This window comes from Varroa jacobsoni, unplaced genomic scaffold (assembly GCF_002532875.2).
Source record: "Varroa jacobsoni isolate VJ856 unplaced genomic scaffold, vjacob_1.0 scaffold_1353, whole genome shotgun sequence".
NCBI classification, from domain to species: domain Eukaryota; kingdom Metazoa; phylum Arthropoda; class Arachnida; order Mesostigmata; family Varroidae; genus Varroa; species Varroa jacobsoni.
In genome coordinates this window covers 128,767-151,867 of record NW_019214255.1, presented here as the reverse complement: position 1 = coordinate 151,867, position 23,101 = coordinate 128,767, and the positions used below count along the sequence as shown (strand labels likewise).

Here is a 23,101-nt window from a genome sequence, read left to right as displayed (position 1 = left end):
ACCGAAGGGATTTTTGGCGACAACGGGCTTGTCAGTCTCAAGAGCATCCGATTCGCCCTGGCGATTGACTGCCTTTACTCGGAACTTGTATGAATGGTCTGGGTTAAGGGTATCAACAGCCAGTTCGCATTCGCTACCCTTTGTGGTTCCGGCTGGCGTCCACAAGCCTGTGGCCATATCCATCTTTTCGACCACGTAGTGATCGATAGGCACTCCGCCGTCATCTGAAGGTGGTTTCCATTTAAGCGTACACCCTTCGGCATGGATGTCCTCCACCTTGAGCGGGCCATTAGGTGGACTGGGTCTGTCCAACACAATGACTTCAACCTCGGCTTCATCCTCTCCCCACTGGTTAACGGCTTTAAGCTTGTAGACGCCGCTCTCAGCCCTGGTTGCCCCACGGCAATTCAGCTTAGTGTTGTATGGCTCATCCTTGATTTTGGTGCGCTCGCTGTTGGTGACCTTGCCGCCTTTAAGCGACCAAGATGTCTCAGGGACGGGTTCGCCTTCGACCTTGACGTCAAACACGAAGTTCTGTCCAGCCCTGATTTTCACTTTCTCCAGATTGGTACGATCGATCTTAGGAGCAACTGCACAACAAAATGTTCAAGTTAATATTATCGGAGACTACCGTAAACACAATATTTATTTTATCCTGACTTTACTCTTGTATTGCAACAAAAATGGACTTACGTTTTCTAGGCTTGGTGATAATCTGTCCGCTATTGTTAGATGGTTCGGACTGTCCGGCCTTGTTAACAGCTCTTACACGGAATTCGTACGGTTTATTGGCATCTAGACCCTCAACAGAAGCCTTAAGCTGCTCAGCTGGCACCTCCATGCATGGTTCCCAATCACCGAATTTGTCCTTCTTCTCGACAATGTACTTCTCAATTGGAGCTCCACCGTCGTCTTCAGGAGCCTTCCAATCAAGGTCAACGTGATCTTTGTCCCAGTCGGTGGCCTTCAGATCTCCAGGCTTGCCTGGAGGGTCAAAGGGATTCTTAGCGATTATAGGTTTTTCAGCCTCTAGTGGCTCAGATTCTCCTTCCTTATTAAGAGCCCTCACACGGAATTTGTACTCATGACCAGGTGTCAGTCCAAGAACTTCCATCTGAGGCTCTTTTGTCTTGCTGACTGGTACCCACAGTCCTGTTTCGGTATCCATCTTTTCGACCACGTACCCGTCAAGCGGCATGCCTCCCGTATCTTTGGGAGGTTTCCAGGAGAGCTTGCAGCCCTCCTTATGTATTTCACTGATATCAAGAGGACCTTCAGGTGCACCGGGTTTGTCCAAAATGATGACGGTAACTCCAGCACGATCCTGTCCACTGCTATTTGTTGCAATAATGGTGTACTTTCCAGTATCCTCACGATTTGCTCGACGAATGGCAAATTTGGTATGATAGGGGACGCTCTCGATCGTGCGGTGGCTTGTATCGCCGATCTCCTTATCGTTCAATAGCCACTGTACTTCAGGTGCTGGTTCTCCAGTAATGTCTACAGCAAAACGAATAGGCTCACCAACTCTAACCTTGAGCTCATTGAGATTCTTACGGTCGATGCGAGGGGCCACTGAAATTTTAGGTAATGTTAGTAGCAGTAATCATTCGTCTAAAAGTAAATGATGTACAATGTGCTAGAGTTTAGTAGGTAACTAATTACTTACGGAAGCGAGGTTTAGCTATAACGGGCTTGGATGCCATGGAAGGCTCTCCAGGGCCTGCAGCGTTGACGGCAACCACCCTAAACTCATACTCTTTGCCTTCTTCCAAGAAGGCGGCGGTGCCTTGGCAAACTGGACCGCTTGTCTCTCCAGCCTTCTCCCACTTGCTTGAACCTTTCTCCTTCTTTTCAATAAGATAGTGAGAGATCGGGGCTCCGCCGTCCTAAAATCGTGGAACATAGCGAAATTGTGTTATTCTAGCTATTCGAATCAAACCGAAGCTCTAGCGTGCCTTATAAATATCAGGTTGTTCCTAAATTTTTTTTTTTTTTTTTTGCTACAGAACTTTTGATAAGTAAGGGTTATAGCTTTACGTACTGATTCGGGCGAAGTCCACTTGAGGTCGACATGATCACGATTCCAGTCCGTCGGTTCGGGTTGTCCTGGCGCTCCTGGCGCATCATAGGGATCCTTGGCAATAATAGGCAGAGCGCTTTCAAGCGGCTCAGATTCACCCTCACGGTTCACAGCCTTCACGCGGAACTTATAGCTTTTTCCTGGGGTCAGTCCTGTGATATCGAAATCGGTTCCGTGACTCTTGCCTACAGGAACCCAGGCACCTGTGTCTGGGTCCTGTTTTTCAATAAGATAGTGGTCAATCGGCTCTCCACCATCATCTTTCGGTTTCATCCAGGCGAGGTGGCAACCATTCTTATTGACATCCGTAACTTCAAGCGGACCTTCTGGTGAAGCCGGCTTTGATAGAATCTGGATCTCAACATCGGCCTCGTCAACGCCATATTCGTTCCTAGCAATGAGCTTGTAAATTCCGGCGTCCTTCCGCTCAGCGCGGTCGCAGCTAAGTTTTGTTTTGTAAGGCTTATTTTCAATAGTTAGTGCGCCATGGTCCACGACCTCCTTCTTTTCCAGCATCCATATGCAGGTTGGGGCCGGTTCGCCTTCTACCTTCACATCAAATTCGAACACCTGGCCGACGCGGATAGTCACTGGCCTTAGGTTCTTCCGGTCGATTCTGGGAGCCACTGTAAAAGTCGTCGCTCTTATTATCTGCAGAAACTACTCTATATTAAGAAGATAAATCACTTTTTTCTAGTTTTATTTTATACAAAAAACTATAGCCTTGTTCGAAACAAGCAAGAAGATGCACTGCTTACTTATGATAATATAACGATAATATATTTGATTATGACAAGAGTAATTGGAAGAAGCGAAACACTTACTTCTCCTAGGTTTGGCCACTTGCGGCTTGGTTGCATCTGATGGTTCTCCGGGGCCAGCAGCGTTGACAGCCTTCACACGGAACTCATAGGTCTCTCCAGGAATGAGGTCAATAACCTTAGCAATGGTTACATTGCCGTCAACAGTAGCCGCCTTTGTCCATACTCCGGTGCCCTTCTCTTTCTTTTCAACAATGTAATTCTGGACGGGATTTCCACCGTCTTTGAGAGGAGGATCCCATTTGACAGTCATCCATTCCTTGTCCCAATCCGTAACCTCAGCGTTCTCTGGGGCACCTGGTGGGTTGAAGGGGTTTTTGGCGACGACGGTGGTCTCATTTTCAAGCGGCTCTGACTCACCTTCGGGATTAACTGCCTTGACACGGAATTTGTATTCTTGGCCCGGTGTAAGGTTTTCAACGTTGAACTCATCACTCATAGTTCGTCCGCAAGGTACCCACCGGCCTGTCTGTGTATCCATTTTCTCAATAACATAGCCGTCAAGTGGCATACCACCGTCGTCAAGCGGAGGCTTCCACTTCAGCTTGCATCCCTCAGCGTGGACCTCCGAGACGTCCAATGGGCCCTCAGGAGCACCCGGCTTATCAAGAACAGTGACGCGCGCTTCGGCGTCTTCTTCGCCGTTGACATTCTTAACTACGATTTTATAAACACCGGTATCTTTGCGCGTAACATTGGAGACAGTAATTTTGGCCCGGTAATCCTCGCTTTCAATTTTGGTACGATTATCGTTCTTAAGCTGTTCACCATTTTTGAACCAGGACTTTGTTGGCGGAGGCTCGCCTCCGACTTTGATGTCGTACTTTAGCGTCTGACCGGCACGCAACGTCACATCTTTCAATCCAAGCCGATCGATCGATGGGATCTCTGAAAACCCATGTCATTTTTAGTTATTATCTAGTTTGTCTTTGAGCCGCTCTAACGAAGAGTCAAAAGCCTGAGTGAGCCAAAATACTACCATGATTCGGGTTAAAATTTGATAGTGCTTTATTACATTCTGCTTTGGCTACATATGATATATTTATCATGGAAAAATGGCGACTGATTCCACTTTGGCGCTCAACGATTACCCCCAGTTCCCCAGGCCTGTACTCATCTCTACTACTGTTTTAACAATTTTTTATCGTGCACATATTACCAACACTAACAAAGGCTTCAATAATACGTTACTTACGGTTCCTTGGCTTAGCGATGACCTTATCAGACGGGTCGGACGGTTCTCCAGGTCCGGCTTTGTTAACGGCTTTGACGCGAAATTCGTATTCCATGCCCTCAAGCAGATCATTCACCCTGCATTCGCAAGCGTTTCCAATTGTCTCAGCCGCTTTCTGCCACTTTGTTGAGTGTTTGTCTTTCTTTTCGATAATGTACGATGTGATAGGTGCGCCTCCATCGAAAGCTGGCGCATCCCACCTAAGCTGTACGAAGTGCTTATCCCAATCTGTAGCCTTAGGCTTACCCGGTTTTCCGGGTTCGTCGAACGGATTTTTAGCCAAGATACTGGTATCGGTTTCGAGTGGCTCTGACTCACCCTCAGGATTGACAGCCTTGACGCGGAATTTGTACTCCTTACCAGGAATCAAGCCTTTAATGTCTGCCTCGGGATCCCGTGTGGTACTGCAAGGCACCCAGCGGCCAGTTTCTGTATCCATCTTTTCGACGACATATTGAGTGATTGGTTCGCCTCCATCGTCTTCGGGCTTTTCCCATTTTAGCTTGCAGCCTTCAGCGTGCACATCAGACACATTAAGCGGACCTTTAGGCTTGTTAGGCTTGGTGACAACTCTAATTTCTACAGTAGCTTCATCGGTACCATGTTCATTTTTTGCGATAATTGTGTATTTGCCAGTATGCATTTTCCTCTGAGCTTGGGTAAGCACTAGTAGCGTGTGATACTCTTCGATGTCGATTTTAAAATGCTCGTCGGATGCGATGGGTTTGTCTTCGTGAGCCCAGGTGATATTTGGTGCAGGCTCTCCCCTAACGTCGACATCAAACTTGCATCCTTGGCCTTGCCGAATCACAATGTTTTTGAGGTTTGTGCGATCGATCTTTGGTGCAAGGCGACGAGGCTTACATTTAACAGAGCGAGACGGATCTGAAGGCTCACCAAGTCCGGCCTTGTTTACAGGAGTAACTCGGAACTCGTACTCTTCTTCCTCCTCGAGTTCCGTAACTGTGGTTACAGTTGTTGTTCCTGGAACCTCCTTGGCCTTATGCCACTTCTGTGCTCCCTTCTTGCGTTTTTCAATGATGTATTTTTCAACGGGTGCTCCACCGTCGTCTTTGGGCTTATCCCACTTGAGTTCGACGCGGTCTTTGTCCCAGTCCGTGATCTCGGGCTTGTCGATTTTGCTTGGGGGATCGTAGGGATCTTTTGCGAGTGTAGCCTTCTCTGTCTCAAGGTCTTCGCCGTCGCCCTCTTTGTTGACAGCGCGTACCCTAAACTTGTAACTTTTGCCAGGCTGTAAATTTTTAACTTCGAAATTTGGTTCAGTGCTACGTCCACACGGTACCCACTTGCCAGTCTCCTCATCCATTTTCTCGATCTCGTAACACTCGATCGGAGAACCTCCATCATCTTCGGGAGGTTTCCAGGCAAGTTTGCAGCCATCTTTTTTAACATCACTGACCTGCAGTGGTCCACCACATCGGCTAGGCTTTCCAAGTACAGTAATGTCCACATCAGCCTCATCGGTTCCATTACGGTTGGTGGCCTTGATTCTGTACTTGCCTGTGAGTTTGCGAGTTGCTTTTAGCATGGTGAATTTGGTGTTGTAATCAACATTGATGATGCTATACACCTCACCAGCAGAGAGTGATGTTTCGCTTTTTCCGTGAAACCACTCGATAGTCGGAGGTGGCTCGCCTCGGACATTGACATCGAAGAATACACTTTGGCCAGACTTCACAATGATTGTCTTAAGATTCGTTCGGTCAATGCGTGGTTTGAGATTCTTGTGCTTTACTAGAATAGGTTGAGTAGGTTCTGATGGCTCACCTTTACCAGCTTTGTTAACAGCACGTACACGAAATTCGTATTTCTCACCTTCAGTGAGACCGCTGACCTTGCCTTGTGGTGTCGAGCCCTGAATTTCCGCGCAAGGTGTGAATTCAGCGGCGAATTTATCCTTTTTCTCGATAATCCATCCAGTAATGGGAGCACCTCCGTCACGCAATGGCATATCCCATTTGAGTTCTACGAAGTCTTTGTCGTAATCCTTAAGGCTAGGCTGACCGGGCACCCCAGGCACATCGTAAGGGTTCTTGGCAACGGTTGAATGATCCGTTTCAAGTGGTTCTGAGGAACCTTCATCGTTAATTGCCTTGACGCGGAAGTGATATTTTTTGCCCTGCTCCAGCCCCTTTACAACAGCGGTAGTGCCATCCTTGCCAACTTTGCCCGCTGGCACCCACCTGCCAGTATCAACATCCATCTTCTCGATCATGTAGTTCTCAATAGGCAAGCCACCGTCATCTTTTGGTGGATTCCAGGATAACTTGACGCGATCAGCATGTACGTCGCTAACTTCCAAAGGTCCTTCAGGTGGTGAAGGCTTGTCGAGGATATTGATGTTAATCGTTGCCTCGTCCGTACCTGATTCATTACTCGCTGTGATGGTATACCTTCCGGACTTCTTCCTTATTGTATTAGTAAGAGTAAGGAAGGACTTGTAAGGCTCATCACTATCAATTTTACAATGCTCGCCTTGCTCCAACAGTTTTCCCTTAAACGACCATGTAATGATAGGCGCAGGCTCCCCGAGAGCTTCGACGACGGTTTTAACTAGGTGACCGGCACGGACCGTAACGTTCTCAAGTTTCTCACGAAGGATGCGTGGCGCCACTGGAATTCGCACAGATATTCGGATATTTCAATAGATAAATAATAGGCGATGAAAAACACATTATTGTATACGATAAATTCGAAATCATTATAGAACTATGACACTCCATACCGTTGTAAGGTATCGACAGAAAGATATATAATAACAAAATATGTACACTTACAGTGTCGTTCTTTACAGAGGTGAATTCTCGTTGGTTCAGAAGGTTCACCAGGTCCAGCTTTATTCACAGCACGAACACGGAACTGGTACTCCTTGCCTTTAATGAGACCCTCGCATTTGCCTTCGGGTTTCGAACCTTCGAGCGTTGCCATTTCTACCCACTGCGAAGAAAATTTCTCTTTTGCTTCGATCACGTACCCAGTAATTGCAGCACCACCATCGCTCTTGGGTGGGGTCCATTTAAGGTCAACATGCTTTTCGGACCAGTCGACGATGTCAGGTTTTCCAGGAGGTCCAGCGGGATCGTACGGATTCTTCGCAATGGTGGCATGGTCTGTCACCAGCGGCTCTGATTCACCTTCCGCGTTGACAGCTTTCACACGGAACTGATATTCCTTACCTTGCACCAAACCACCAACATGGCACTCTGTCTCGTCAGGGTCGACCCGTGTGACGGGTACCCAAGTATTTGTGGTGGTATCCATCTTTTCAACCATGTACGCCTGAATGGGCTTTCCGCCATCATCCTCGGGCTTGTTCCATTTAAGTTTGCAGCCTTTAGCGGTAACATCCGTCACTTGAAGTGGGCCTTTCGGACGAGCCGGCGCCGCGAGGATGCAGATCTCAAGCTCTGCTTCATCCTTGCCATGTTCATTCTGCGCAGTAATCTTATACACGCCGGAGTTTGTGCGGATAGTGTCTTTTATCTTCAGATCGGTATGGTAATCCACTGTGATTACTTCTACATTGCCCTTGGAAACCACTTCTGTATCATTGACCGTCCAAGTGATTTTCGGAGGGGGCTCTCCGCGCACGTTGACATCAATATGAATTGATTTGCCTTTCTTCACCATAGTGGTGATGAGGTTGGTGCGATCAATATAAGGCTTTACTGAAATCGTGAAAATAGGCTATCAGTAAGGACAGCCTTTTTTATTCTAAGTGAAACGTTTTTGTTGATGGCTTGATCGTACTTAATGAATTTTATCCAACTATGTCAGCGTCTTAGCTACTGAGAGATACTTACATTTTCTGTGCTTAACCTTATGTAGATCGGTGGCGTCTGATGGTTCCGAAAGTCCGCCTTTGTTTATAGCAATAACGCGGAATTGCATCTCAGTACCTTCAACTAACGGTTCCACCCGCACCATCGGTTCGGGACCTTTCGACTCGGCGATCTTTTCCCATTCAGGCGAGAATTTGTCTTTCTTTTGTACGATGTATTTCTCGATCGGTGCTCCACCGTCGCTCTTTGGCGGTTCCCATTTGAGCTGCACCATTCGGTTATCGTAGTCGACAATTTCAGGTTTGCCGGGCTTGCCCGCGGGATCTGTAATGCAAAGATTTTTAGCTTTTCTGCTTGGATCTCCTACCGACATATCAAAAATAGCGGAAAAACGGTGCTCGATGTAGAGGACATAAAAACGTTTCACTCCTCACATTCCATGTAGAACTTGTTAGAAAGGTCGTATATAATGCCAGCGAACGTAATGCTTCGCGTGTCCTGGTGCATTCTGGCCCCAGGGAAATGTGATGTTCTTGTCAGAGGAAACTGCGTGTGACAGTAGTTAATCTGTTGCCGTTCACAGAAGGAAGTCGGGTGCCGAACTCAAGCTAAACAGCGAGGAACGGAATTTCTCTTTGAAACCAGATAGGTCACCCAAAATCAGGTGACCCAATGGTCATGAAGTGCATCTACATTTTTTACTATTGTGTGTGGGTGCATGCAGTTATATTTTGCCAATAACAACGGTTACCTGAACGGAACCGTAAAACAACCCAATTAGAGCAACAGTTCAGTATAATACGATCATATTTGTCGCAAAAGCTTGTCAAGCATATGGTAAAACAAAATTGTTGTTTTTGAGCACTAATAAAGAAATCTTGTTCATCATCGGAGTCACATAGAATGCCCTGCGGCTGAGTTCCTCGAGGTGCTCTTCGATGCTTGAAAGGTACGACACAGTGCGTCATGTGTTCGTCAAAATCACTTTCATTGGACAGACACGATCTAGCCTCGTAAAACAACAAAGTATCGGAATCGGCATCGTCTGTTAAAGAATGAAAAGGGACGAAACACTGAGGAACGCATAATATCCATCGATGAAGCCAGGCGATATCCATGCGAACTCAAAAGTTACGTCACGAATAACAACGAGAAAAAAAGATCTTACTATACAATATTACAACTATAGTCCCTCGTGTGCTTTTCTATGGAACACTTACCCCAAGGATCTTTAGCAATAGTGCCTGTTGTGGTCTCTAAGGGCTCCGACTCGCCCTCGTCGCTAACAGCCACACAACGGAACAGATATTCCTTTCCTGGGGTGAGTCCGGTAACGTCGAACTCTGGCTTATCGCTCTTACCACAACGGGTCCACCGGTTGGTCTCCTTATCGAATTTCTCAATTTCGTAGTACTGAATTGGTTTACCACCGTCATCATCTGGCGGATTCCAAGACAGTTTGCATCCCTCCTTGTGAACATCACTGACATTAAGCGGGCCTCCCGGACGAGAGGGTTTACCGAGCACGGTGACGTCAACGGTCACGCTGTCAGTGCCATTTCTATTGGTTGCTGTAATCGTGTATATGCCCGTCTGCTTACGAATTGCATTGACAAGTCCAAAGTCAGAATGGTATTCGACGTTCTTCAGCGTGTAGTGATCACTAGCCACACATTCGATTTCATTCAGGGTCCACTTGACCTCTGGCGGAGGTTCACCACTGATATCGACGTTGAACGTGTGGTTTCGACCTACTTTGATGATCACCGTCTTTAGATTAGTTCGGTCGATTCGTGGTTTAACTGAAACAATCAAGAAACAGTTTAGGAGATATAATACGTTCCTAGTTTCAAGCTGCGCAAGATTTTTTTTCCAGGACTTCATTTTACAGACAATGATGCAATGCATAGCAATCACACATTTCTATACTTACGGTTCCTATGCTTGACAATGTGTGGTCCAGTCTCATTAGAAGGTTGCGATGCTCCTGCCTTATTGACGGCTCTGACACGGAACTGCACCACGGAATTTGCCTTCAGTCCTGTGACCTTCGCGGTCGTAACTGGACCATCGGACTTCATAACCTCAGTGAACTCGGGCCTCATCTTATCTTTCATTTCGATCACATAGTGCAGGATTGGTCTGCCTCCATCTTTTTCCGGCTTGTCCCATTTGAGCTCAACCATAGTATTGTCGTAGTCGGCTATCTCCAAATTGGCGGGTTTTTCAGGCTCGTCATATGGGTTTTTCGCCACCACTTCGCCATCAAGTTCAAGCGGCTCTGAAGATCCTTCCTTGTTGACGGCTTTAACACGGAATTTGTAACGTTTCCCCTTCTGCAAACCGGTAACCTTAGCCTTAGTTTCGCCGGGCCCGACCTCTCCGGCAGGAACCCATCGCCCTGTCTCCACATCCATCTTCTCAATAACGTAGCTTTTAAGTTCCGAGCCTCCGTTGTCTTCTGGATGCTTCCATGATATTTCGGCGTAGTTCTCACGGACTTTATCAGCATTCTAAGTTGAGCCACAGAACGAAAACAAAAAAGTTTCAAGTCTCGACTAATAGCTAGATCAGAAGGAGAGAGGCATTAAGTTTCTGAACACCCATTGACATTTATGATAGTATTCGCAGGACTTAAGATTTACTAATTTATTTTTTTCACTCAACGCTACGTTGCTATACAATATTATATGCAAATGCAATCCATATTACATTAAAACTGGCCAGCACATTAAAAATAATGGTGGATTATAGTTCTGTAGTCGATTCTTGAAGACACTGCAAATCGGAAACTGTAATGCGTAATATATGTAACGAAAAATGAAAATGCCAATTTTTACTCTTACAGAGAACTTACAAAAAAAACATCCAACCTTATCCTTCTAATTTTTCTTTGCTTTTCTCTTCTCGAATTTAACTACAACGAATCGATGTGCTGATATACAAAACTAATGTGTTATTAATAGAAGTGGTTCAGGCTTGACTCAATGTTTACAAATCAAAAAAAGCTCCTCTATCGAAATGGACTTACAAGGGGTCCTCTAGGTTTGGTCGGCTTGCCGAGAACGACGATATCTCCCTTCGAGGTGACTGTTCCGGAGGAATTGGTCAAAGTCAACTCGTACGTACCGCTGTCGGCTCTGACAGAATCCTTGGTAACAAGAAGTGTATTTTTCTTCTTATCTTCAACGGTGGTAATTGTCGTTTTTCCAGTCACCTCTTTAATTTCCTGACCATTGAGCGTCCACATGACAGTAGGCATGGGTTCGCCCCCAAAGTCAATATCAAGCTTGATGGTCGTACCTATCTTGACTATCAAGCCCTTAATACCGTCACCAATTATGTACGGCTTGACAAAACGTGCTTTGGCTATGATAGGTTTAGTCGGGTCAGAGGGCTCTCCAGGGCCGGCTTTATTGACAGCACGAATACGGAACTCATATTGTACGCCCTCCTTGAGATCCTTAACGCGACCCTTAGTTTCGGAACCTGACACGCGAGCGCCCTCGGTCCATGCGTTTGAAAACTTATCCTTGACCTCGATTATGTATTCTTCGATGGGTGCGCCACCGTCGCTTGAAGGAGGATCCCACTTGAGGTCGACGCGATCCGAATCCCAGTCGGTGAGCTCTACCAAGCCAGGCTTCGACGGGGCGTCGAAAGGGTCTTTTGCCAGAGTTGTTTTGTCGGCCACAAGCGGCTCGGATTTACCCTTCTTATTGACCGCCCGTACCCGGAATTTGTACTCCTTCTTTTGTGTAAGATCAGTAACATTTACTGTAGTAGTATCGGAGCTGAGAACCTCGGTCCACCCGCCTTTCGCACTGAGATCCTGCCTCTCGATCACGTAGTGACTGATAGGGCAGCCACCATCATCTTTTGGAGGCTTCCAATTTAGTTTGCAACGGTCTTTAAATATATCGGTTACGGCCAGCGGTCCTTCAGGCGGTGCGGGAACGTCCATAACATTGATATTAAGCGTTTTACTGTCCTGGCCTTGAGAATTACTTAGCGTAATAGTGTACGGTCCCGTACTTGCACGCGCCGGTTTACGGAAACTGAGTACAACCACATTCTCTTTGACCACTTGGTCGACGTCCTTTGTTTGAATAACATTGCCATTGCACTCCAGCTTGCAGATTACATCGGACGTACGCGTTCCGGTCACGATATAAGGGATTTCAAACGTGAACGGTTTGCCTTGATCAAATGCGTAGTCTAGTTTCTCAGGCTTGATAATCGGCGCCTTCTCAGCCTCCTGCACGGTTAGCGAACATGCGCATTTCAGACCTTTAGTTTCAATCGAGTAGTCGCCAGTATCCTCAAGGGTAGCCTGCTTGAATATCAGCTGATGCTTACCCTCAGCAGAGACAATCTGAATATTTTCTCCAGATTTTATCTCTTGGCCATTTTTAAACCATTTCACTAGAGCAGTGCGATCCATGAGCTCAGCGTCGAGTATAATTTCCTGCCTCTCAATACCCGTTGTGTCCTTCAGCTTCTTCTGCCAGCGATTAGCAGCTGAAATTATCAAAGTAACGGAAATCAAGTCGGTGGAATAATCTGAACCCTTGTATATCGTAACAGAAACATAATGATAATTATAATAAACTCAATAATGCCAAATGGGTGGCATTGTTAAACGTTTCCTGTGGCCGAAATTGGTTCAAAGGTTTCATTTCATTAAACAAAAAAAAGCTCCAAATTTCGGTTTTGGCAGTTTTAAGTGCTTACGTTCTACGATGAGTTCGCACGATGTTTCCTCCGCGTTTGTTTTGCAGGAATAAGTGCCCTCGTCAGCTACTTTGGATATCTTAATACAGCACCTTCTTTTCTTACCCTCGGCCGATATGTTATAGCTGTAAAATGAGTAGAACAATAAATAGATATTTCGAAGCGATACGATCGGGCGCATCTAAAAGACGTGGGGACTATTTACCCAAATTATGTTTGTTCGAGTCCATACTTGCTGTTTGGCATCATTCAGATGTACTTCTAGTAGTTAACTGGGGAACTGGGGAACCAAAGCTAGTTAGTTCTATTACAGTTCCGTTTGTTCACGTAACTTTGATGAGGCACAACATCGACGTACATTTTTGCTTTCTTATCCTACGTTTTGAAAATTTGTGATACCTTTTTCGAAAATAGCGCCTATGCCTTTGGTACGTTGACCGTATATACGTATATTGTGTACTATGTGGAGAACCGATTATACCTACGTTAAGTAGATTCAACAATGAACAGAATAAATCGGGGCTAGCGTATACGATGAGTGAGGCACAATACCTCGGCTGCGATCTGTGCGAAGATACATAGCAGACCATAATTTATTGTGTCGTCTTTTTAGGGATTATTTGAACTAGTTTTGCCTGTCATAGTCGTGGATTCAAACCGCTCTTTTCAATGAAAGATCTAGCTTTCTATCTGCAACGGCCGTTATCAACGTCATAGATATCGAATAGCAGCTGGTTGTAGAAATCGAAGCTTCCCTTCAGAAAGGAAACACACCATTTGGAAACCTCATCATGTATACACCTTATCAATAGTCCGTGCTCGCTTTTCCTTTCCGCAAATAAAAAGTATGAAATGTCTAAGTTTTTCGTTCTAGCTTGTCGTCATTTGCAGAACACTGTTCGGATTCAAACAAACTCGGAGGTTATTACGATTTGATTGTCTGTTTTTGGCCGCGAAGTTTTTTTTATAGAAGGGCTAAATCAAGCAAATGCAATCAAGACGCGTCTATGGGATTTCCTGTAAATACTGACCGCTGTAAATGATGAAATTATCGCTAGTTTATACAACATCCGTTCATAAATACTCTATCTAGCGCGCGCGTGCAGGTTGCTTTACTCACTGCTTATCAGGTTTGAGCTCCTTTCCGTCCTTGTACCAGGTGACAGGCGCCTCATGCTCATCGACTTCACACTCTAAGGTGACTGGTTCTTTCTCAATAATACGCAACGATTTGAGCATCTTCATGAATTGATATTGCTTTTCAGTAACCGACACTTTGCACTGAGTTTTTTCGGCTGTGTGAACGATTTTACAGGAGTACTCACCCGTATCTTCAAGCATAAGGTTGAATACGCGCAGTATCTTTTTACCGAACGTATCCTGTTCCATCTGGAATCGTTCTGATGCATTGATCTTGAGGTCATCTTTATACCACTGTACCTGTGCTTTTGCGGAATTGCAACTGCACTCGAGAACCAATTCCCTAAGCGTGTGCACGTCAGCCTTCTTAGGCAAGTTCTTTGTAAACTTAAACACCGGATCGGGAGCTGTAAATATAAAAGCGAAATATTTTAGTCCATATTACTTTTCACTAACTAAATAAGCATACGCACAAATGTTTGCTTTGGTTCCTGGGCAGCGATCTAATATTACTATGAGCGTACGGGTGTTTACCATCAACTTCAAGAAGGGCCTTGCAAGAAGTCTCAAGACAAGTCAGCGTGATGGTTCCCTCATCATCCTGGGTCGGGTTGTTGATCTCAAGAACGTGAAGATCGCCTGTAGAGGACATCTTGTACTTCTTGCCCATAAACAGTTCTTGGCGGTTCTTGAACCATTTACCCTTGACGCCGTTCTTCGAAAACACTGCTTCAAATCGTGCCTTGGCATCCTTGCCCTCCTTAACATGCACGTTCTTCAGGGGCTTGATGAAAGTATCGGGTTTCTACAAATGGAGGGCAATCTGTAAGTTTTATCGTCCTTTCGCTATAAGAATTCATGCAAACAGAAAACGTACAAAGCCGGGTGGCAACCAGACAGTGACAGCAGCGCCTTTGCCGTCTACTGTGGCGGATGCGCACCGAAATCAAAACCATATTAACCAAACAAAAAGTGAAGATTGTTGAAAACTGAAAGATTCCCAACGAGGTGCGAACGAGGAACAAAATACGTTGAGCAACATAGGACAAGAAAATAAGCCGGTAAAAAGTGATTTTTCCCGGGCGGCTCACTAGTGTAGACAGGCGCACACAACTGAACGCACGCGTCAGATGCTATGCGGATGTGTACACCGACATGAGTGCCGGAACGCCACGCTCCCAGCGAAGCGTGCAGAGTGCATCACTCTCCGGTCACCTTGCGAACGACGATACTGTGCAGCACTGGCCAGTCGGGGATTAGATCCGCTAGGGACGGCCGCCTCGAGCTGCGAGGACTTGACGGCTCTAAACTCTTACCATCAACAAAATCAATTAGGTTTTGTTAACTCTAAAATTAGTATTCGACGGTTTGTTTCAAATGCGCCTACGAAAAACAATACGATACAAATATACAGTTTTTCAGATGACGTCAGGCATCGTTATGGAAGAAAATTAGTGACAGTGCATGTTGAAAATTCTATCAAATCTATTAGATCAAAATTTCATATCGAGAAGAGTCAAGTGTTAAAGAAGAAAAAGCGCAATCAAAAAGTCAGTTGAGAAAAATGGCAGTGTTATACGTTGTGCGTAATTAGAACTTATCATATGAAGACAATGAAGTAGATCTTAGATTCGAATATAGATTAGGCGTATACGCCGGCTAAATCTGAAGGCTTGACGTTTAACACATATGCGTGCATTTGGAACCGCGTCACTTGCAACGTTGATAACTTCTATAAAAGTTGTATGTTCGGAAGACACGTTATAAACAACAGCTCGCTTTTACTTTTAAAGTTTACCTTTTAGAAAAAGAAAAATTGTATTTGTTCATAATTACACTCGATTCCTACAGCTCTTACCAATAACCCTTAAGACCATGGTCGTGCTTTTCTATGATGAGAATTTATTTTAGCCGGAAATATTTTTCTACACGATAATTCTTCCAATCTAAGGTAGCAGGGAACAACTGTTAAATTAATTTGTTATTATACTATAGGTGAAACATGTGTTCGGCTTCTTAACTACTTAATGCAGTGTGTTGAGCCAGCACACAAACGGAACGTTTGACATAAAAAGACTAATAGAAACCCTTTGCATGCGTAGCCAAGATGTCGTACCTTTTTGGCAAGTTTGGCGAGTTCCTCCTCCTTTTCGCGCTCCTTAAGCTGCCAGTCGGGGTCTGGCTTTTGTTTGTTCCATTTACCGTACTGGCGGTGCTGCAACATGGCACGGAAGTCCATGCCGCCCTCAGGGGCAACCAGCAACGACATGGAAACAGTGTCCTCGCCGTGACAGTTGTAAGCGGTGATAGAATACTTTCCTTCATCGCTCGCTTTGCACTTACGGATGCAGAAGTAGACCGAATTCGTCGAGCCATCTGTTACGATCTTGTAGCGACCGCCTTCGAAGATCTCAGTGCCGGCCTGTTGCGACGAAGCCAAAGTTAAGTGAAGATCATTTTTTTAGAGACAAACACGTTCGTGCGCTTCTATACGTACCTATACTAAATTGGAAATTAGTCAATGTCGCCGATAGCACTTTGCCTCACCTTGTAGAAGCGGAACTGTGGGGCAGGATTGCCTTCTACAGTGACAGTTAACTGACCGGTCGAGTTTTCCGTCGCCGAGATATTCTCTTGATAGTCAACGATAACTGGCGGTCCGCCTTCACCGACGGCTTTAATAGGTGTTGACGGCATATCAACTCGACTATCATCGCCTGCAGTACTGTAAATTCGAATACGATTACATTAGGTTATGAACTCTTCCGCTTGAGAGCCAGTAGATTTTTATGGTAGCCAACTGAAGTTTATACCAACCTGCCTCGGCGCATGTCTACGCCGACACTGGACTTTCTCCGTTGGCGAACTTCCAGTACCTCGCCTGGACGAAGCTTTTTCATCTGGCCTTTCTCGTCCATGCATACGCCCTTCTGCATATTTTGCCGCACCGAAAAAGATCCACTATTAACGTTTGTACATGAAAAGAAAACTAGTTGAACCTTTTGGCTTGGGAGGGTGCTTGTAGTTACTTTGGGTGATAGAAACGTAACAACACATTTCTTAATCAGAAACGCGAAAACGATAAAGTGCGTTAACATATGAGAAAGTTAAAAAAGTACAATCGGAAGGCGGAAAGAGGTCAAAAAACAAAAGGCACAGAAGCAAAAACAATTGCAATATAAATAACAAAAACGATGAAAAACATATAAAAAATCATAAGCGACGAAAACCGTCAGTAGAGCGAAAACGAAAAAGACAAGACAATAACATAGAAAAGCAACATAAACTCATCATTACAAACGAAACAAAATATAAATTCTGTACGTTATTGTTGAATGGATGTAAGAAATAGCTAAAGCGGCGCTATTTTTTCCTGCTGTTTTGTCTGTGTTTATGTAATTTAAACACTTGCAATTCTCTAAAAGTACCTTAGAACGTTTCGGAACGAATCCGCTAACAGAATGGCTTAGGGTGACAAAGATTCGCAGTAAAGTGATGTCACATGAAAGCAATAAGGAACACGTCACTCTAAATTACAGCCGGAAGTATTTTACAGATTTATGCTTACGAGTGCGTCTATGAACATTGTGAAATTAACGGTGCAGAGGTAGTTCTCCGTCAACGTTGCAACGGATAATATGGCAAAGGCAATAGTGGAACAGAGGCAGTCGACAGAACAAAATGGACGGATCGGACGTACAAAAACACCACCTAATCATCATCATTATCATCATCATCCAAGGCATCGAGCAGACGCGGGGTATATAGAAAAAACAGGACAGACACGAAAGATCACACAGGTTGAGAGATACGGGACACGACAGGAAAGACGAATCTCCTGGACGAGCAGAGACGATTTCGAATATCGGAACGTCACGTTTTCTGGACGAACCTCATCGGCTACCATGATGATAGAGCCCCGACGGCCCTGTGGCACGTCAACCTTGAGCGAACCCTTGCGGGATTCTGGAAGCATGGGCTCCGGTGTCGGCTCTTTAACGACAGGTACCGATGGCCGTACCTCCTTCTGCCCCTCCACCTTGATGTCCGGAATGGATTCCTGCTTCTTAACGGAAGGCTTTCGCTCAATCTTCTCGGGTTCCTTGACAGAAGGCTTACGGCTCGGAGCCTACAAAGAGTGTTGGTCGGTCGTATCATATATGACAAATATGCTATTTCTGGCTTTTGTCAAAGAAGAAAAATAAGCAAGTATGGCTCAACCTATTATTGAAACATCAAACAAAAAACACCAATATACAAGCTCCATAAACATATACATATGTAAGGCGTCTCCTAGTTATAAGGAAAAACAAAGATACAAACATAGGGAATAAGGACAATTTCGTGTTTGTGTGTGAAATGATGCTAATGCGTAAGAGCAGTGGCAGTACTACTGGTGCTGGTATTACTATTAATTATTATGATTACTGTAGTATTAGTTAGTCGAGGCTTGGCAAACCCGCAAAGATAGCGAGCGGTAGCAGCAAGATCGACAGCGACAGCAGCAGCAGCATCAGCAGCAGCGACAAACCTTCAGCATTTCCTTGGCTTGCTGGACTTGCATTTCGTGGCCGTGGATGAGCACCGTGCTCCCCGGAGCCATTGCGTCCATCTGCACAGCCAGATCCTTCGAAGGATCAAGCGCGAGGCAGACGCTGCTTCTGCGGGCGACGAGTGAAGGCTCCTCTTTTTCCTCATCAGCGCCGAATACTTTGACTTTTTTCCAGCCGCGTTTGGCGGGAACGTCTTTTGTTTCTTTAGCCTCTTTTGGAGTGGGCGATTGTATCGGCGACGATTGTGGGGTGGTCGCGTTCGGCGGCGTTTCAACGACTATTGGAGGTGGTTTATTTTTGTCGGGTGCTTTAGTGATAGCTTGCAGCGGCGGTGGTGACATCTCGGTAATATCTTCAATGGTAATTGTTGGCACGGGTGAAGAGGGCACCGGTGACGTGCACGGTGAGTGCACAATTGGTGTGGGAGTATCTGAAGTCGGCTCAGTGGTGTCGCTAGATATTTCTCTGACATATCTCGATCCTTTAAGGATATTAGCAATGTCGTCGGCCGTGCAAGTCCGCTTACCATCTGACGCATACTCAATACCCATCATTCTCTTAACTCCTCCTCCAACGGGCGCAGCATGCAGCGCCTCATAAATATTATTAATGTCTTCTTTCGAGATAGCTGATGATCTCCTTGTGGAGTCCGGTGTTGAGGAACGAGATTCTTTTGATTTTACGGACTCTGTCCGCTTGAGCGATCCTGTTCGGTGAGGTGTTGATGATCCAGAATCACCAGGTCTCGCTAAAGACTCTTGTCGTCCTACCGGAGGTTTCTACGAATACCCATGCGAATTGCGCATATAGATGTTCATCGAATTATGATTAATATATTTAGTAACAGTGTATTGAACGTAACACTATGGCAAGATATTCTACTGTGCAATGTATGTGCTTCAAGGAAACGTACCTTCTCTTCGGGCTTCTTTTCCGGCACCGAAGGTTTCTTGGGTTCGGGCTTTTTCGCTTCGGGCTTCTTTTCTTCAGCTTTTTCTACCTCAATCTTCTTTTCCTCAGTCTTCGTCGTCACTGTTGTCTGCTCGACCTTTTTCATTTCTGTAAGTAAAACAGACCCATGCCAACGCCTGCTAGTGAAAGCGCGTAGATAAACCGACCCGAAACAACCTTCTGTATATGATTAACCTTTGTCTAGATAAAAATACAATACCTAACTATCGATAACGCACCTTTGATGGCGACCTCAACTGAATGTTCTTCAACTCCAAATTCATTTTTGACTTCAACAGTATAAGATCCTGACATGTCCGTCGTAGCCTCCAAGATACGAAGTTGGGCCACTGTTCCGTCGAATGTGGTCTTTATCTTTGTTGACTCTCGTAGAACCGTTTTATTTCGGTACCAAATAACGGTGCATTTTGTCTTCGATTCAATACGAATCGATAGAGTTTCCGACTTGCCCTGCTCGATCTCCACTCGTTGAAGCTTACCAATAATTTTGGGCTTTTCGCCTTTAGGGGGCTCCGGAGTTTTCTTTTCCTCTTTTTGGTCCACTTCAACAATGACTGTCTGCGACGTGCTCTCTCCTTTAGTATTCTTGGCCATCAGCTTATACACGCCCTTGTCCTTAACGTCGGGCGCTTCGATTTCGAGAGCTATTGCAAACTCACCCTGCGACACTTGCTTAATATGGACCTGATGGCGAGTATCCTCACGCACCATGTTATTTTCTCTATACCAAACAACGTCAGGCTTATTGGCAGATTGCACCGTGCATTCAATTATAATTGTCTTCTGATGTTCACGCCGAATGACCTTCGGTCTTTCCTTGATTACCGGCGCCACTGGAATAGTCGTGACATGTTGCGTTATTGTTATAGCAACGACGATTGGTCTGAATAGGTGTTCTTATAATTGTCATCGTCTCTACTGTTATTAAAGAAGCATTAATGCTACTTGGTTTGAAAGCTTGAGTATAAGTGGGGAATTATTTAAAACAGAAATCGTAAGTATATAATAACTCACGGGTGATATTCAAACACTAAGCTTATATTTCGTATTTACGAATGTAACGAGCTTACGTTCAATATTGAGAGTAAGATTGGCATTTGACTCTCCTGCAGAATTCTTCACATTGCACTTGTAGACGCCAGCATCGGTGAGCTCGGGGTTTGAAAGCTCCAGCTTAATATGGTATATGTTGCCCTCCTGGCGAACAGTTTGTTTAATGCGTCCCCCTTCCAAAACAGTGACTCCTTCTCGATACCAGCTAATACTAGGCTGAGGATTGGCCTTAACCTTGCACTCCATAATGATAAGCTTGCCATCCCTTTCGGCCCGAATTTTAGGCTTTTCGACGAACGAAGGAGCTTCGCCGGATGGAGCTGGTGCTCCAGCGATGTTGAGGTTAAGGTTGGCATTAATCTCTCCGTGGGCATTTCGTATTGTACACTTATACATACCGCCATCTTCCTTTGCCGGGTTGCGGATTTCCATAATTATTACGTATTCTTCGGTTCCCTCTTTTTCCATAGAAAATGAAATGTGGCCAGCCTGTTGACGAACAGTGTTCGACCCATGGAACCATGTATAGTCGGGGGCAGATTTCGACTTCACGTGGATTTCCATGATAATCATCAAACCGCCTGAAGTTCCATAGCAATAAGTAATTATTAACAGGTGCTCATTAAAGCTCTGATCTGATATCGTAAATTATATAGATATTCATAAATTAAAAAACCTAGAAGGACCAATTATTTATCGAATATTTTACATAATTGTAATAATATTAAATATCGAACTCAATACGATAATGTCTATTTAATTGGAAACGCAGCGTGTACCGTCTTTTGGAACAATCTTAGGTTTTTGAGTGAACGTAGGAGCATCACCCGACTTTGGCGGCTCCGCAGCGCCTTGCAGATTCAAAGTAATATTCGCATTACTATCACCTAATTCGTTCATAGCGTTACATTTATAGCTTCCGCCATCTTCTGTTGTAGGATCCTGAAAAAATCAGGCACGATTAAATTGTCATTATTAGATAAGCTAACTAACAGGGTTAAGTCTGCTTCCTAAAAGACGAAGCCTCCATTTTTATCTCAGAAATAATTTAGCTTTGCAATACAAGTTTAGCTTCTCTCCTTGGTAATTTACACTTATGGGCGTAAAGTGGACTTCCGTGTTTTGTACTTACTCTAATCTCAAGTGAGAGATGATACGTATGTTTGGAGATCTCCTTTCGCGCAGTTTTATGTCTGACGCCCTCCATGATTTTCTTTGATCCTAGAAACCATGTAACTTCTGGGAAAGGATGGGCTTCACAGACACATTCAAGTATTAGGGAGTCTCCTTCCTGTCGGATTGTCGGCTTTTTCGGAAACCTAGGTGCCTTTCCCTCAGGAATTCTGCAATCCGTAAATATTAGCCTTTTATAATATTCGCTTGCTGAAAACTTATAGACCATTATTATTATTATTATTATTATGATCATCATGAACACTGTAGGTAAGGATTGAAACCTACTTGGGCTTGCCCGCGTCAAAGTTTAGCGTTATGTTGGCATGCCCGTCTCCGTGACAGTTGGATGCGACGACCTTGTACTCTCCGCCATCTTCCGCCCTGACTTTCGAAACTTCAAGAGTGCAAGTGTGATTGTGCTTGTCCGAGATGAGTCGATATTTGTGCCGTGTTCCTTCTGGCACGAGAGCGCCATTGAGGTACCACTTGATTGTTGGAGCGGGATCAGCAATGAGGGCGCACTCGAACATGATCTTATTTCCATCGTCGCTTTGCTTAATAAGAGGCTTCTCTACAAAGGTCGGCTTTGTCCCACCTTCGGGCACGTTGGCATCGTCGCTATCGAAATTCAGTGATATTGTAGCGTTGCTTTCGCCCAACTCGTTCTTGGCGACCACCTTGTATTTGCCAGCATCTTCAACTGTCACGTCTGAAACCTGCAGTGTGCAATCGTAGTGGTGACCACCATCGGGCCGTACAAGAATCTTGAAACGACCGGGCTTCTCTTGAACTGGAGCACCATTGTGGAACCAGAAGATTTCTGGTTTGGGATCAGCGGTGATTCGGCATTCAAATAACAGGAGTTCACCGTCATCCTCCTGCCGGATCGAAGGCTTCTTAGCAAACGTCGGCGCGATGCCGTCGATTTGCCTGTAACAGAAATTAGCTTGATACTTGATTACCGTGAACTCTTCATCAGTTAATTAGAATCTCAAGAGCTAATGTATCGTTCGACAGTGGTTCAGTTGTGATGGACGGTGATCGAAGTTTTTTGATCCTGAACAATTCGCCTAATACAACGTTTTACCTTATTCCACTAGCGAGGCAGTTCGTAGGTTGCACTCTTTCATTTCTACTTCAGTCATTAGTCAAATTAACATATTCACCGTGGATGAAAATGAAGATCGTCGGTTTTATTTTATCAGTAGTATCAAGCTCAAAAAAGCAATCTCACCTGCCTTTCATCGACTAGACATAGAGAACCAACCGTCTTACCGTCGCACAATACTTCCAATACAATATTTTCATATTTCTAGCGCTACCCCTCTTGTAATGTCCTGTAGCTGCTCTTCTCCACTGTCGCTGACCCTACCCTTTCAGGAACATATAAGTATAGCTTACATAATTAAAAACAGATAACCACAATGTAGGAACCCTTATTTTTGTCGTCTCAGATTTTTCATACGGATTTCTCCAGCGTTTAACCATAGGTTTTCCAGTTTACAAAATGTCAATTCGCTCAATGATTTGTT

General features: G+C 44.9%; 1 protein-coding gene across 3 annotated transcripts in view; it reads right to left on the bottom strand.

Moving 5' to 3' along the window:
- bt (projectin protein bent) overlaps positions 1-23,101 on the bottom strand; it is a 61,302-nt gene that overhangs the window by 16,743 nt on the left and 21,458 nt on the right. For all 3 annotated transcript variants that reach the window (XM_022848457.2, XM_086971974.1, XM_086971975.1), the window contains 24 exons: positions 21,855-22,499; positions 21,526-21,736; positions 21,173-21,335; positions 20,411-20,974; positions 19,559-20,173; positions 19,282-19,427; positions 17,708-17,944; positions 16,633-16,745; positions 16,363-16,540; positions 15,932-16,237; positions 14,350-14,620; positions 13,796-14,222; positions 12,676-12,800; positions 10,973-12,462; positions 9,875-10,454; positions 9,162-9,743; positions 7,963-8,265; positions 6,937-7,827; positions 4,100-6,772; positions 2,908-3,792; positions 2,045-2,709; positions 1,670-1,889; positions 694-1,575; positions 3-590 (listed from right to left, as the gene is read on the bottom strand). In XM_022848457.2, coding sequence (XP_022704192.1) covers positions 3-590; positions 694-1,575; positions 1,670-1,889; positions 2,045-2,709; positions 2,908-3,792; positions 4,100-6,772; positions 6,937-7,827; positions 7,963-8,265; positions 9,162-9,743; positions 9,875-10,454; positions 10,973-12,462; positions 12,676-12,800; positions 13,796-14,222; positions 14,350-14,620; positions 15,932-16,237; positions 16,363-16,540; positions 16,633-16,745; positions 17,708-17,944; positions 19,282-19,427; positions 19,559-20,173; positions 20,411-20,974; positions 21,173-21,335; positions 21,526-21,736; positions 21,855-22,499 — 13,760 coding nt within the window. The remainder of the gene's footprint in view (positions 1-2; positions 591-693; positions 1,576-1,669; positions 1,890-2,044; positions 2,710-2,907; positions 3,793-4,099; positions 6,773-6,936; positions 7,828-7,962; positions 8,266-9,161; positions 9,744-9,874; positions 10,455-10,972; positions 12,463-12,675; positions 12,801-13,795; positions 14,223-14,349; positions 14,621-15,931; positions 16,238-16,362; positions 16,541-16,632; positions 16,746-17,707; positions 17,945-19,281; positions 19,428-19,558; positions 20,174-20,410; positions 20,975-21,172; positions 21,336-21,525; positions 21,737-21,854; positions 22,500-23,101) is intronic.